This window comes from Amia ocellicauda, chromosome 2 (genome assembly GCF_036373705.1).
Source record: "Amia ocellicauda isolate fAmiCal2 chromosome 2, fAmiCal2.hap1, whole genome shotgun sequence".
NCBI lineage: Eukaryota > Metazoa > Chordata > Actinopteri > Amiiformes > Amiidae > Amia > Amia ocellicauda.
In genome coordinates this window covers 32,215,490-32,232,261 of record NC_089851.1, presented here as the reverse complement: position 1 = coordinate 32,232,261, position 16,772 = coordinate 32,215,490, and the positions used below count along the sequence as shown (strand labels likewise).

The window sequence follows — 16,772 nt, the reverse complement described above, 5'->3', positions numbered from 1 at the left end:
GGAATTCGCCAATAGACAGGTTGCTGCAACAAGATTAAATGTGTGGCAACTAACATTTCTTTCATGCAAGCTGACAAAAAATAATCAATCATTACAAGCAATAAAGCCATTTTAGACATCAGTTCGGTACAGTGATGCCCAGTGCTGATGAATGTGTGAGAAGCACTCTTGTCCTTGATTGATCAATCTCAAAATAAGACTGCTGTAGAAATTACAAACTGAATGTCTTGAGGGAGCCCAGAGTTCAATACTTGGTTCACGGTGCCAGAAAAAAGTCATTTATTTTGGCAGGTCCCCAAAAAGCCTGTTTTTCTTTATTTATTCATGTTGTTTCTAGGTCATGCAGCTAGCAGACCTACAGTATAAGGGATGGGAATGGAGGTGTGGTTACTTTTAATTAAAACTATGTCCTTTTTTCCCTCAGCAGAGATAATAATCCTGTTCTTAACTAAAGTGAAAACTGGTTCTAAGTTTCACTTTCGGTTTTGTTCAGTCTTTACCAGTTTCTAAACTTCAACCTTTACACTCCATAACTACTTCTTACTTTACTCATGAATCCATACTTTAAAAGGCTAGAGTTTTTTATTAATATTGAGTAACATACTTAAAAATTAAAAAATCATAGGATACAGGCAAGGACATTTCTTAATTTGAGATTAATGTTTTCACATAATTAAAGGAAGACAACAAACCCCTCTGTTCTGCAGGTGAGATTTATTGATTTATTCATCATACGTTTAGAAATAGATAAGTAATTGATAATTATATACCAAACACTTTATCTGGAAGGAGATTGTGAATAACATAACATGATGGTGCCACCATGTGGACAAAACATCATTTATATTGCTTGGTTCAATTATAAAACCGGCTGATTCCTTTCTAGGCCATTCCCCCAATGCACTTGAATTAAGAATATTATATCCATTCTGATTATTGACAGTCCTTCTGTTGATTCCTTGAGATTTCCTTTACTTAACACCATGGGAGAACAGAATAACACCTATTAATGCAATACACCTCAGTCTTACACCACAGTTTTTGGAAATTATGATTAATATAGTGATCTACTACTACTACTACTACTACTACTACTACTACTAATGATGATGATGATGATGATGATAATGAAGATGAGCAAACTCACACAACTTCAGTGCAGCCCTAAATAGTACAATATCTAATTTCCAATTTGTTTTTTTAAATGGCTGACCGATCAGTAATTATTATTCAAGCATATGATGTATGGAAATCAAGAAATGATGTATCCTACACAGATTGGTAAGCAAATGAACATGATTATCATACCTGTTTGATGTGCTGGTCTGCGCATGTACTTGACGCAGGATCGCCACCTTGCGGAAACACAGCGAATTAAGCGGCAAGTGAGAGATGTAGTTCAGATTGATTTCTGGTTTTACGGAAACAAGTCCGTAATCAGATTACTTAAACAAACTGTAAATCGAAAGAAACAGACAAGACAGTTTGACAGGATGCTGTTTTTGAAGTATGTGTAATTGCAACCGAGAACGCGTTGACTGTCAATGAGTGTTGACATCGCGACCAGGAGGAAACTGCACGCCCGTCTGCAGTTCTCTGAGGCAGCGTTGACCACTGGGAAACACCGGGGATTCAGAGAGGCCTCACTTTAAAGGTACTGTTTGGTAGCTTTACCTTAATTTCTGTAAACGTAATGCATGCATGATCTAAGCTGTTTTAAACGGTGGGTTTTAAAAAGTCGAACTATCCTTCGTCACAGTTTTATTAATATAGCACTAATGTCGTTCTTGTCCTATTTAGAATTAAAATTGGCTACAATAATAATGTAGGTAGGGGAAGGTAGGCTACTTGCAATCAGCTGGTCTTTGGCAATATTTAAGTTATTGCTATGATAAATTCAGCATGTCTGACGTTTGTAAGTTAAATGTAATGTTGCAAGGATACATTGAGAGGATAGTTTCCTTTATAATGAACTTATACTTAATGTCTATTGAATAAAGAAAGAAAGCTGGAGGAATTCCTACAGATTTCTTACAGGATTGTTGTAAGGGGGGCTTAATTCTACCTCTGCAAAGTTCATAGACGCTTATAATGTTAAGTTTGCACAAAACATGTATGTATAATTATTACACGTGAAGACAGTAATGAACAGCAACAGTACCACAGCATATACAACACAACACCAAGCATAAAACGGAGCAGCTTGAATATGCCGGTATCGGGTACTTTGTTCTTGTGACATACAGGGTCTGAAGAAACCTGTAAGCAAAAATTGTGAACAGATTGCACCTGGGCGATTTTAAAATGGAAATCTTCTGTAATCATGTTCAGAATAATCAAAAAGAGAAAAACACACAAACAAAAGAACAACAACATGTTTTTGCTAATGTGCAAAACATTGAAGATCAGAAAAGTAGCATTAAACTACGAATATGGACTGAACCCCCGAGTTTACCAAGCTGTATCTCATAAGCCTGTTAACATTATGTTTTAGACACTAATGAACGAAAGGTAAAACTCATACCTTTCATTTGCCATGATCTGTTTTCAGAATAAGTCATGGCTGAGGATCCACAGAGAAACTTCCGTTCTGCCTATTATGAAAAAGTTGGGTTTCGCGGAGTGGAAGAGAAGAAGTCTCTTGAGATTTTACTCAAGGATGATCCGCTAGGTAAGGCCTATAACTGCATGACTACGGATGTGTCTGCGTCCCTCGCTGTTCATCTGACCCTACAAACACACACTAAGGTTCTTCCGAAACAATGATCGTTTCTCATGGCAGTGAGACAGCTTTACTGGCAAGGCTGGCTGTTAGGTCATCTGTGTGCATGAAGGATTTATTTTCATTCAGAAAACAATTAAGAACGAGGAGACGTGCGTGGTTTTCTCTCATGAGAGAATTTGGATGTTCAGGCACACAAGTTATCTTTAATGTCGAGAATACTACCCAAAGGGGGTGTGGCCTGTGTCATTACCATGGGACTTCGGTGAATGCATATTATATAACAGATCTTGTATATTATATTGTATGATGTTATTGTATGTTCAATATTAACAGGAGTTCATCTTCATTTTAAGCTACATATTATTATTTTGTCTATTAATGTTGGAAACATTTGTATAGAAGTGCTATTCCAATTAAAAATAGGCAGCTTTTTGTCAAGAAATTACTTAATTTAACTGTGATGTGTGTCTGGTTCTGGCAGATGTGGAGAAGCTCTGCACTTTCAGCCAGAGGTTTCCTCTCCCTTCCATGTATCGCATACTTGTGTGGAAGGTCCTGCTGGGTAAGTTTTCTTAACCTTATCAGTGATAGTAGAATCTGTTGTTACCTCACAATATTCAAAGAAGCTGTATTTTTGACCTAATATAGGCTACCTCTCACATGACGATTTGCTCTTGGTAAACAAGAAACGTGTCAAATAATAATGAACTTCAAATAGACCACATGGAGTGTTAATTGATCTGTTACATCAGCCTCTGGCACTGAGTCACATGTATTTTAGGCAGCATTTCAGACAAGACTTAAATAATATACCTTTGTGATGCTCCCCACATTGAGTACAATATAAAGCAAATGGGGTTAATTATTTCTGATATTTGCTGACACTTTGTTTCTGTGGAGCTGTGAGTTGTGCTTATCCTGGTACGTGTACCCTTGCACTGACCCTGAGCCTTTGCCCTGGTCGATTGTGGTTTGTTTATAGCTAACATTGCGTGACATGGATGGATCATATCATTCACATTATAATGACCTTTCACAGCATATAATCATCAAGTCACATAACTATAAGAAAAAATAAAAATCAACTAACATCGATATCCCATATGCCAGTGTAATATAGGCCTTTTTATGGTGTCTCTCTGATAGGAAACAAACAATATTATGGTAAACACAGAAGAGTTTTGCAGTGGTTTTTTTTTTTTTGTTAATATACAATGAATGTTTAAAATGTCAGTGCTCTTCAGTGTGTTTTAAATGGTAATAATGTAACATGAGGGTCGGCTGAAGGCTGAAGGCAGAGACTAGGTTTTGGAAGTCTGTATTCCCTGTATAGTTGTGATATTATTTTACCTCATCTGCTTCACAAATGGGTACAGAAACAGGACTTGGTCGCTTGTGAGAGATTGCACCTGCAATACTTGATGATGTCATAGACTTTAAATGATGGGTCGTTATGCTTTTCTTCAATTAATGCCAGGGCCACCAGCAATTAATGCACAGCACAATGGAGATCTTGCTAAATGCATATAAACAAGACAAGAATTACTCTGTATTCAGAATAAGTCGTCCATACTAATCGAGTTCAGATGTAGCTGTGATTTGACGTGTATATTGATTTGATTGCAGAACTCGATCTGTATTCTTCACAAAGAGACATAGTATGCATCAGCCAGGAGGATGTTTTATAAAAGACTGCATGTTTTTCAAGACCAAACTAAATCGATTTTTACTATTATTCTGCAATATATTATATCACTTTCTGTAAACGTTGAGGTCGGACTTCCATCCTGGTAGAGTAATTAATTTGCATTGGAGAATGTAGGTTAGGATAGGAATCCATAAAAGCACTTGGAAATGAATATATTTAAACATCAGTGCAAGTAGCCTAATGGGAATCTTACAGCACCAAGTCAGCAGTGAATCTGCAATGAATTTCATGCCTGTCTGACTTGCCCCACTCAGGCCAAAGTCAGCAATTATTTGCTTACATTTTTGTATTTCTTTTGCTGATAAGTTGATCTTCGTATTTTTTCTGATGGTTTCAGTGGTAAGGGCAGAGTATATTAATGTTCTTTTAATCTGTGGCATGCTAAGATCCACTGGAGCTTTGGATTAGTAATAGTTCATTTTACATCCTTAGCAATTTGGACAATACTCACATGTTTTCTGAGAAACTGTATTGCTTGGATGCTGGCATGCTTTTCTGAGGTGAGGTAGTCTATTTGTGTAAATGGTCCCAAGTTTCATGAGAGAGATTGTGAGGAAGTAGGTTATCATAAAGCTATTTGGAACTGACAATGCAGTGTGCCTGACCACTTTATCTTTGAGTGCTTGTGCAGCACTGAGAAAGTACACATTTTATTCACTGCAAGAAACTTACAATTGTTTATAAAAGAAGAAAAATGACATGCAGTTATAGTCCACTCTGCTATATCTACTGTACTATCCACAAAGTTCAGATATGATCAATCCTATACGTTACTTGTAGGTGGAAGTTTGTCTACAGAAAAGGAATACTTAGATATTTTTATTCACTCCACATATGAATGCCATTTTAAGCTCCACCCTACTCATCTGAGCATCTACAAAGCCCTTAAAGTATTAAAACCATTAAACACAGTTGTAGTAACTGTTGTGGGTTAACACTTTAAGCACTCTTTATCTTGCCTTTAAACATACATAAATGCAAACATGTTTGTATAACAAAGTATTTTAATGTCACTTTGTTTCATTATTATTATTTGTAAAATGTTGTATTAAAAGAATCCATAAAATATGAATGTAGTGACTGACCTGCATGAATGTAACCAACAGGGGGCTCTGCTTACACAGTAACCAACGTATGAAGCAGATTTATTTTTGTACTCCTTTACAGTTGGTGTCATCTCCTTTCACATGGTTAATTTTACAATATGTTACATTTTTCACCATTTCCATTTTTTGGTACTTTTCTCTATGATAAGTGCTTAGTAGAGAATTTATTTGGCATTTACAATCTTTGCACTGAGATTATTTATATACAGAGATATGCCTAAATCCCCTCTCATTAACCTTTAAAAAAAAAAAAAAAAAATCACAATTGGTTTCTTCCTTTTTCCAAGATGGGAAGAACTTGCAGCTTTTATGAACTTTCCTATGTAGGGTTTCCATTTGATGCCAGCAGAGATCAAGTGCATTTAGCTGTGTGTTTGATCAGGGCTGCGAATGTGATTGTGTGATCTGTCACTGCAGGGATCCTGCCCCCTCACGGCGAGTCCCACTCCCTGGTGATGAGTTACCGGAAGGAGCAGTACGAGGACGTGCTGCAGGCACTGGAGGTCATGCGATTTGTGCACAGCTCCACGCCCACCGTAGAGGTCTACCTGCGAATGTACCAGCTGGAGTCCCAACAGCTGCCCCGATGCACAGAGATCACGCAGCTGGTAAGATTTGACCTCTCTGCGCTAAACGACTGCACCGGGGCCCTTTAATTCCCTAATTGGGAGTGCTAGACATCTGTTCATCTGCCTTTAACCTGGAGGTGCATGACCGTCAGCACACAGACGTCCGTCGTCCCCAAATAAACCTCCAAGCTGAAAACACAGCTGTCTGTGATCTGAAAGGATCTGGTTGTTACGGCTACCTTTGTGGATTGTGGTGACTGCTTGGCTTCATTCAAGATCTAAAGAGCGGCACTGAATGTGTTTAAACCTAAAGTGAAAGTTTTTAGACTTGCGTTATTTTATGACCCATTACTTATGTTATAATGTAGCCCTAAATCCCCAAAAATGAACTGAAGTTACGTTGGGTGTTTAACATTACTTTCATATATATATTTTTTTCACATTTCATTCTTCGTTCAGTGGGAACCCATGTAAGCGTTTAACCTGGGAAAAATTAAATGATATACACCTCACTTGTGTGTAGGCCAGGGGTTCCCAATGTCTGGTGATGAAGGGCCAATTTCCGGAGTTTGCATGGGATGGGGTCCGCAGCAGAAAATTTACCACAGATGAAAACAAAATATGTCCCAAATCATACCTTTTTATTTCCTATTTCCTATTTTATTTCTGTTAAGGAACATTTATGAACTTTAATTGTGTTATTATTTCCCCGTAAATTACATGTGCAATTTGTAACGGAACATTTCCAGAAAGTGTAAAAATATAGTAAAGGTTCAGAAAAGGGCGGTTGAAGCTTGGCTTTGGGGGGGCGGCACCAAACATCCTCGAGGGCCACATTTGGTCCCAGGGCCGCACTTTGGGAACCCCTGGTGTAGGCTAACCCTCTCAGTTCTTTGTGAGTGGCACATATTGAGCCCTGACTGTTTATGTTAGTTTTCCTATTCTTATATTTACAACTCTATAGCCAGAAAGTCTGTACCTTTTCTTCATGCTGATAAGAACTCATTACTTTTAAGTGGGATTTCTTTTCCCTTCCCAGTATCCTTGGGGATATTCAAATTTGTATGTACTGTCTGTGTTCTCAGAAGCCAGAAGATAATTTCCTTGCCATAGCAAAAGCCATGGGGGAGATCGTGGAGAGCAGCATTGACTGTTACTGGCTGATCAAATGCTTTGTGCATCAGTTCAATAACAAATACGGAGATTCAGTACCTCACCTGGTAAGTTCAAGACATTTGACAACAATATTGAACTGAAATCTTAAAAGAATTTGATTGGAAATGTCAGATGCTTATACAACCATCTCCGTGGACAGTGTTTAAGATGCATCCAAATCCTATGAGTAGGGCCTGCATTTTCCAATTGAAAAAAAAAAAGTTGACATTTATAAAAAGGCAGTAGCACAAAATACTTTCTCTTAAATGTATCCTCTGCATTTGACATCTGGAAGAGACTCTTCTTATGCAACTTGTAATTCAACTGCATTAAAATAAACCCCTCTGCTCGATTTGGCAATTAAGCCATGGCTGTAACACTTGTATGTGTTATATCTGCATGTTTTCACCAGCCAAAGAGTCTGGAGCACTACTTGAACCTAGAAGACAGCAGACTCCTTAACCACCTGAAGTCCTGCAACGCGATGAATAAACTGCCTTACAATCTGTGGTTCAGGAGATGCTTTGCTGGATGTTTACCTGAAACTAGTCTGCAAAGGTAACATTTTCTGTAAGCCTTAAAAGAAATGGTGGGCAGTGCAAAAATGTTTCAACTTCAATGGTCATTAAAGGTTTCCTGTGGAACCTTTCTTTTGGAATATATTCATCACTTTAAATGTGTGTTTTGAAGACTTGATATTGTACGGATATAGACTTGAGATTGGTTTATGAATACAAGTAAATTAAGGTTTGTGTGGTGGACCACAATTCAAACAAGTTACATAAAGGCCAGACCCATGATTTAGTGCTTAGTCACCCTTGCCTAAAATGGACAGGGAAGTCAGTGTTGTCTTGTGGAAGAGGAGGCTAATGCTATAGTCTTAAAATCTATCCTGTGATTTTAATATAACTGGTTAATTTGCGCTACAGGAATTTGACTGTCCTGTTTCGGGCGGTTTAGGCGATTTTAATTAGTCTTTCAGTTTTTTCAGCTGCCCTGTGTTATATAATTGGATACATTTCCCTTAATTGTACTGAGTTCCTGGATAAGGTGAATTGGCATTTGTGTTTTCGCTCATGTGGAATCTGTCAAGTTTTTCAGGAAACATGTCCTTATTTATTGATGGTTAAAAAAAATATATATATTTTTATCCGAGAAAGCCATGACTACAATAATCCATCGAGCTAGATAACACAAAAGAGCAATTTCCCTCTCTAAAACCAAGCTATATGATAAATCTACACTTGATTTTTGTAAAATGCCTTTTAGGTATATTCTTGTGCCTGAAACAAGTATTGTGAAACTTAAAATAACTTTGAAATCTCGGGAACATGCTTTCACAGTTTGTCAAGGCAAATCTTATTAATCACTTCTTTTATTTTCTTCCAGGGTGTGGGACAAAGTAATAAGTGGATCATGCAAAATTCTCGTTTTTGTTGCTGTGGAGATCTTATTAAGCTATAAAATCGTACTTATGGGAATGAATAAGCCTGAAGGCATAACTCAGTTTTTGGGAAATGTAAGTATTCTTGCAAAACAGTATAACTTTTATTTGTGCAAAATTTAGTTTCAAAGCAGCCATAATGACACACATTACCATATTAACCACAAGGTAGGACGGCATATTATTATAGCTCAACTTTGACTTGGAGTAGCACATAAGACATTGTTGATTAGACTCAAAATGCAACAATACATCCTTAGCGTGTCCCCAGGACCTCATGAATAAAGTTTAATGGCTTCCATCCCTAGCAGTATTCCACAAATCAGATGCATTTCTTGTTTAAATCATATTTTACAATGTCTTTTATTATCAAATCATTATTGACTTTATATTCATCCCTTGAGAGTGTCAAAAGCAACACCAAGATCTTGTAGTAAAAGTGTACTACCTTCATATTAGGGGTCTCTTCTGACAGATTCACTTGGAGAGTAAACCAGTGTTTTTAAATATTATTTATGATTTAAGTCTAAATAGAACATCAGTAATTACATTGCATGGGTTAGGGCTTGTGTACAAGGACACATTGTTTTTTATTTTCTCCTTTATGCATTTTATACAGTAACTGATGCACTGAATGTGGTTAGAACAGGTTTCTGTCTGAGAACCCTATTAACATAATAAATCGTCAGAATCATATACGCTTGAATAGTAATGTACCTTTCTAGTTACATAAGTAGGATCTTGAGAACAATAGAAATGCCTTTGCAATATGACATTACTATAGATAGCTGTAGGTGCTGGAAGCTTGTCTTTTGTTTGTTTGTTTCTAAATTATACACCGTTATGATTATTTCCTCTAAAGATATGTTGGATAAATCAACAGCAGTGCGATTTAAAATAATTTTTCCATTATCCACTTGGGTTGCACTTGTTTATATGCTGGGTTACATGAGAAGGGATTTGAGTTTGGCAGTCATTTGATGTAATATCAAAGATTGTTCCCGTAAAGGTTTTTATGTTTGGTAAAGGTCTAGGTGTAAATATGCTGTAAAGCCATTATGGTCCCAAGTTTTATTTCACAGGAACCACACACCCCTTCATCATTTATGCCTAACATCTATTCGGTTGTGCTATAAAAGGGATTGCACTTGCAACACAATGCTCAGATATTATGAGGTCATTACTTATATTGGCTAAGGCTGAATTGCCATTGATGGTCTTGATTAGCATAATCAATATTATGTAACATACATGGCATTCTAGCGATTATTTACGTTTGAGAATGTAAAGGGAAAACATCTGGACTGGTGTTTAATATACACCAATCAGCCATAACATTATGACCACCTGCCTAATATTGTGTAGGTCCCCATTTTGCCGCCAAAACAGCCCTGACCCGTCGAGGCATGGACTCCACTAGACCTCTGAAGGTGTGCTGTGGTATCTGGCACCAAGACGTTAGCAGCAGATCCTTTAAGTCCTGTAAGTTGCGAGGTGGGGCCTCCATGGATCGGACTTGTTTGTCCAGCACATCCCACAGATGCTCGATTGGATTGAGATCTGGGGAATTTGGAGGCCAAGTCAACATCTTGAACTCGTGATTCATCAGACCAGGCCACCTTCTTCCATTGCTCTGGGGTCCAGTTCTGATGCTCACGTACCCATTATAGGCACTTTCGGCAGTGGACGGGTCAGCATGGGCACCCTGACTGGTCTGCGGCTACGCAGCCCCATACGCAACAAACTGCGATGCACTGTGTGTTCTGACACCTTTCTATCAGAACCAGCATTCACTTTTTCAGCAATTTGAGCTACAGTACACAAGAGCTGCAGTTTTGGAGATGCTCTGACCCAGTCGTCTAGCCATCACAATTTGGCCCTTGTCAAAGTCGCTCAGGTCCTTACGCTTGCCCATTTTTCCTGCTTCTAACACATCAACTTTGAGGACAAAATGTTCACTTGCTGCCTAATATATCCCACCCACTGACAGGTGCCTTGATAACGAGATTATCAGTGTTATTCATTCACCTGTCAGTGCTCATAATGTTATGGCTGATAAGTGTACACCACAGTATGTTATACCTTTTTATAATTTAACATTTATTGAACGTTTTATGTGTTCTAAATCATTCTGTATTTCCGTTATTGCTTTGTATTCATATGGTCAGTAGTAACATAGTATTTGAGCATTTGTTTTAGCATATGAGCATTCATTGTAATAGATACACATACCTGGTAATAATGGAGGAAATACATAGGCATAACCAATGATTGCACTTATGATACGAGTTTAATTTTAAAGCTTTCTTTATTCTTAGAATTTCCATTACCCAAGGTGGCTGTAGTTGTTAACACTTTGCTATCTCTTGTAGATGCCTCAGGAAAACACTGATGCGATTGTGAGCAAAGCGATTGATCTGTGGCATAAATACTGTGGAACACCAATGCACTCCGTGTAGCCCTTCCTGTTTGAACTGATCACATGTTCACAGTCCAGAAGGAAGAGTAGTCAATGTTATATGATGGGAAATCAAGCCTTGATCTGACATGGAACCTAAAAGAAGTCTCCGAGTAGAAAGTGCAAGTATAGGCTACTACCTGGGCCATTTCTGGAAATCGCATGTTCTGTAGAGCGGACAAGCTCTAGCACTGTGTGTACAATTGTCCGGTATAAACCATGTGAAGGTAAGCTTGTTTTCAGCTGTAAATAATTAAATGCAAAACTCTTATCCAATGTTTTTCTCCTGGTTTGATTATTGCCTTTCACACTCGCCCAAGAACAGACTCATTTAATGTAGAAATCACTACAGTTCTTCAATTTTGAAACATTAATGTTTATTCCCTAGCTGTTGCAGCCACTATTTGGGAGTGGAAGTTGAGGTTAAAGCTACAATAAATGTTCCTAAGTTGTGCTTTTACAGCAAATTCCTTTAAGATTTACTTTTCATGTGTTTGAAGGATGGAAGTAAAAAACAATTACGGTACTGTAGAATGCAAAGAAATTGGCCACTAATGCATATGTGGATATAAATAAATAATCTGGTCAGGGTGAATTTAGTTTAGTTCTAAGCAGTGTTGCAGCATACAAGTGCAAAGGCATAACTGATTGTCCCTGCTGGTGCAATGTGAAGGTGATAGTGAGATACAATTGAAAGAGTGATGAAAATGTAAACCCAGACACTTTTTTAAATAAGGTTTCTTTATAAGAAACTGCATACATCATTAAAGACAAACAATAAGTTAAACAATTACATGCAGTTTCAGTCTGTACAAAAAATTTAGAACATATTTAGAGACCCAGTTAATTTGTTATTTACAGATTTCATATAGCCATAGATTTGCTTTTTTTTTTTTTTAATTACAATACTGGAAGAGTACAGGGAGACGGTCACAACATTCACTCCTATACAAAGACAAACTGTACAAACAACATTTCAGAGATTTTCTGTGGGACAAACAAATGAACATTGATTATTTGATGTAATTTTTTTGTAAACCTCTGAATTTGTTTAATGTACCTGTACATTTTCTCTACTGTGCCTTACATTCATTTGAATGTGGAGATGGTGCCTTTAATATTAAGTCAATACATTTAATGCAAATTATGTATTGATTTATTTTTTATTTTTTTTAATACTCTGCTGCTTTGGATTATGCAATGTTACATTACATAGTATGGTTTGAGATGAGTACAACATTATTTCTTTATACAAACTGAGACACTGATTCCTTAAATGCTTTAGAAGATTTATTTGCTGTTAAATTAATGATCAACTCCTATTCCAAGAGACCATTTTTGTTTTAACAAGGATTTTTTTTCCTCCATTTCAAATTTGCATAGGTTTTCATTAAATACCATCAAATGTGGCATACAAACATGGACATATGTGGGATATTCATTGTCTTAGGCCTAGAATAAGACTTCAGCCCATCCTGTACTCGGTACTTTGCTTCAGTTTGCTGGGGGCAGTAATTTAGTGTTATAAATTATAAGCCCATCCTAAAGTAGACTTCATCTCTAAGTTTTAGTCTTGTGTAAATCTAGTGTGTACTGACACCTGGAATCAGAGTTCTGGAATATTTGATATCATGATCACAGACTATTTTCAGATTGGAAAACAAATGGATTGGGCTGCATTGAAAAATAGTGAAAACCATTTAAAACATACATGTATATTATACAGGATTCAGCCCCTTGACTAAGATTCCTGTCCAAGGTATTATAGGTCCCTAGTTCCTGTCATTAGAGTTGTTTTGGCAGCCTACATTTGAATTATTTGGTGTCCTGTTTCTTTGACACTACAGTTCTTGTAATTTGTTTTCTGCACATTACTTCCACACTGCATAGCCTCCACAAGGTAACAGATCAACTTGCACTAACTGTACTTCCCGATTACTCACTTTAAAGCGCTGAATATTTTCAATATACATGGGTGTAAACAATCAATCTACCTTCTCTGATAGGTACCTAACTCTGTGCCATTCGCTTTTGGTTTAATCGGTATATAGGCTACCCCTTGTGCGCTGAATGTACAGAATCCGGCATGCTATATACATGTATATATCCCCAGTTTAAATATGCATTTGGTTCAACAAAAAAATGTGGAGAGGCAGTGTATGAAGTGAGACATTAGTATACAGTGTACAGTAGTATTGTTGGTAATTAAGCACTTATATATATGTATATTCCCATAAGTCATAGAGGCTGTAATGTGCTTCACATTCTTGGTATCAGTGGTCAGCTTGTATCTATTGATTAGACTGATGATTAATCTAATTTTGTTTTTAACACAAGCAGTCTAGACATATCTGATAACTGAATCCATTGATTATCATTAAAGCACATCAGGTGGTTAAGTTTAAAAAATAGATTTATTTGTAGAAATACTGTACATGGTCAGGATATTCTAATGTGGTTGGTGGCTGACAGAGGAAAAGGAGTTTTTAAATTTAAATTTTATCCACATTTCCAGTTTCTTTTTATTGTTGCTCTAGATGGAAATTTAAGCTTTTTTTATGTAGTTTCAAAAAGTGGTTTAATTGTCTATTCTAATGTCAAGGCTGCCATCTTGGCTGTAACAAATCATTAGGTAATACAATAACTGTCAACATTTTTCATCTCAATAGATCCCTTAGGGTTTAATTAAATCTCTGAAACATTGCATCATACATTTAGGAAAGACGACGGGGTACTAAAATGATGTTTAGTAACCTTATAGTTTGGCAACACATTTAATGCTAGTAAACAAGTGCTCATCTATCGAGTAAACCAAAAAATAAAAAAGGTAACATGGCAGTCTTAACTATGCGAAGAAGGGGGCACTGAAACATACAGAACATAGATCGAGGGCAAGTGACAGTAACGAAATGTAATGGAACAGTGTTGGTACCCAGGTTACACCAAGAACAGATTGAAAAGGAGTTTTAAAAATTGATGTCACAAGCATGGATATGTCACATGAAACGTCATTGACAAACTCGCATTCACACTGTTCAAGTCTTCAGTGAGTTTTTGGTGTAATTGGGACCATATATAAAGGGTTCCCCTTCATTTGTCAAAAACTTTTAAGGCAGCCAACATTTCCCTTTATTCAAGAGTGAAACTGTTCACTACATCTTCGAGATCCACCAAACATCGAAATAAACAAAACAAACAAAAACTCCCTAAAACAAACAAATACAACATTTCAACAAATTTAAAAACAAAGTAAGTGCTTAAAGAATGTAGTTGCCCTGGCATAATGGCTTATTCTACTTTTATATTGGTCTTGTAAAAAAAACAATGGTATCCACTGTCTGGAAAGAGTGTACAATTAAAATTCTAATCATACATATCACACACATGTAAGGACACTGACTAATTCATTCACCTGCCCCATGTACAAGCAAAGGAAAGAAAATAAGTTATTGCTCAATTTGTCACTCAATCCAACCACAAGATGGCAACTTATTCGGTTTCCCAAATGTCTCAGTCAGCTCTGTTTCCCAATTAAGCAGCAAAAGTGAACCTATCCCAGAACTAACGAAACAGCTGAAAGTGGGGATGTCACTACATGATGCCTTCACAAAAGCCCAAACACTGGATGAGTGAAAAGAGATAAAATCAAAACTAACTTAAATCAATACTGCTGTGCTTCTAATTGTTTTGTTTTTTTGTATTGTATACAATCATATCTCCGCTGAAACCAAAACTGTGTATAGTACGAAAACATTTTTAGTTCTGTGACCATGTTCAAAATCAGTGGAGCTTCTATGAAACATTTGTCGCACATGAAAACAATGGCAAACGCAAGCTTTGTGTTATGTAGTTGTATTGCTTCGTCAAATTTGCTCTTTTGTGACAACAGTTGCTCAGTTGTGAACTGCAAGGTAATGCATGGTAAACCTTAAAACGATAAATAATTGAATCTGAGACTTTTTTGGTCACCTGCTGTACCCTTTAAAAGTTTTCATGCACTGTGAAAGAAATGTAGTACTACAGCATAAATAATATAAATAAGAATACATTAAATGCCAATGGTATACATGAAAATGTTGTCCATGACCTCTGACCTCTCCAGTTGTAGGTATAGTCTATTGCTCATCATACTGGCCAGACAGGTTGATAAGTTTATGGGGACAGACCCCTAGTGAAAGTACCATGCATTTTAAACCACTATGCCCCCTTACATCAACTGTCCAATGCCATGTACTTTGCATTAAGTCACAAAAGAAAGAATGGAAAAAGGTGGAATAATGCCTTGTGATTGAAAAATGGATAGAAGCAAGATAAAGAAAACTTGCAAACTTCATTCACAACACCTATCTTTATATCTTGCTTCTATCCATTTTTCAGTCACAAGGGGTCCAGCATGACATTTCAGGTGGTCTACAATGGCTAGGGAAGGGATAAAACATACAAATTAAAAAATATATAAAACAGGAACAATTAATCTTTACAATGAACAACGTGTCATGGATGCCAAACATGATTTTAAAAAAATGTTTAAAAATGTTTAAAACCTTACATAAAACATTAGACTAGTGACCGGTATTGTTTTTTTTTGTACCAGGATAATATAGTACAAGCTTCTACCTTTTTGTTTCCTTCATACAACAACTGTGCCAAAGCAACACTTCAGATTGAGTTAAAATAGCATCTGTTCTTCAGTATAAACACAGTATACATACAAAAAGAAAAGAAAACGGCAAACAAATTGTCTGCACTCATTTCACAGTTAGCAGTAAATACCATCAATATTATTATTACTGGTATAAATTAGTTGTATTATTGTGTCATTCACGCTGCTTTGCATTTCACCTGCATTCAAATCAATAAAAGGTACCGTAAATTAAAGGTCAACACACAGGGAAAGTGCACGGAAACCTTGGAATATTGCACAGGAATCTCGTCTCCGTCGCCCACAAGCACGGCCCGAAGACTCTTCCATTCAAAGACCTCGGCTCTCCTCTCTCGCTCATGCGCTAGTCTGCGACTCTGCGAAGCTGGCCGAAGCACACGGCCGATCATGGTTTACAAGAGATTTCGTGGATGAGAGTGAAGATGGCGCGGATGCGTTACCCAGGAAGAAAACACGTCCACGACCGAAGCTCGCTCTCTCCCCCACAGAGGTCTTCGGCGATGCAGGGGAGTTGTCTTGCTGGACACTGGGTGAACACGCACATGGGAATGACTTGTATGTTAAACAGTGTTGAAGACAAACGTCTATGAAGCCAGTCACTGGCGGATGTGGCACATTTATCCATTCCTAGCTCCTGCCAGGGAGCCCTGAATGTTAGTAGGTCTGTTATTGTGGCAGTAGCCATCTTTCCGTTTTGTAAAGGATGTACTGGTACGTTTTAGGGGTTGAAAGGCAATTCAAAAGACGTGTGGCCTTATTGTAGACATGGGCACCTATTATGATCCAGCACTTAAGGTTCTTTGTGGGAAAAAAAAAGCCCATATGGCCTTTTTACAGTAGAGTTCTATGGTCTGTGGAACCTGAAATAAAACAAAACAAAGGATACAGTTAACACAATACACAATAACGAATACATGACTATGCTTTGGCCTTGCATATACTTC

The 16,772-nt window shown here is 37.2% G+C and overlaps 2 protein-coding genes across 5 annotated transcripts in view; one reads left to right on the top strand and one right to left on the bottom strand.

Annotated features, from left to right (window-relative positions):
- Nucleotides 1-1,363: 1,363 nt before the first annotated feature.
- tbc1d7 (TBC1 domain family, member 7) lies at nucleotides 1,364-11,441 on the top strand. The gene is made up of 8 exons (XM_066723120.1): nucleotides 1,364-1,654; nucleotides 2,552-2,671; nucleotides 3,207-3,287; nucleotides 5,957-6,147; nucleotides 7,194-7,328; nucleotides 7,676-7,821; nucleotides 8,653-8,782; nucleotides 11,080-11,441. Exons 2-8 carry the CDS (start codon nucleotides 2,560-2,562, stop codon nucleotides 11,164-11,166), a joined length of 882 nt encoding a protein of 293 aa, XP_066579217.1. The 5' UTR covers nucleotides 1,364-1,654; nucleotides 2,552-2,559; the 3' UTR covers nucleotides 11,167-11,441.
- Nucleotides 11,442-12,044: 603 nt separating this feature from the next.
- The window catches only part of phactr1 (phosphatase and actin regulator 1), a 119,956-nt gene continuing 115,228 nt past the window's right edge, over nucleotides 12,045-16,772 (bottom strand). For all 4 annotated transcript variants that reach the window (XM_066723099.1, XM_066723092.1, XM_066723075.1 and 1 more), the window contains one exon: nucleotides 12,045-16,688. In XM_066723099.1, coding sequence (XP_066579196.1) covers nucleotides 16,673-16,688 — 16 coding nt within the window. In that variant the 3' untranslated portion in view covers nucleotides 12,045-16,672. The remainder of the gene's footprint in view (nucleotides 16,689-16,772) is intronic.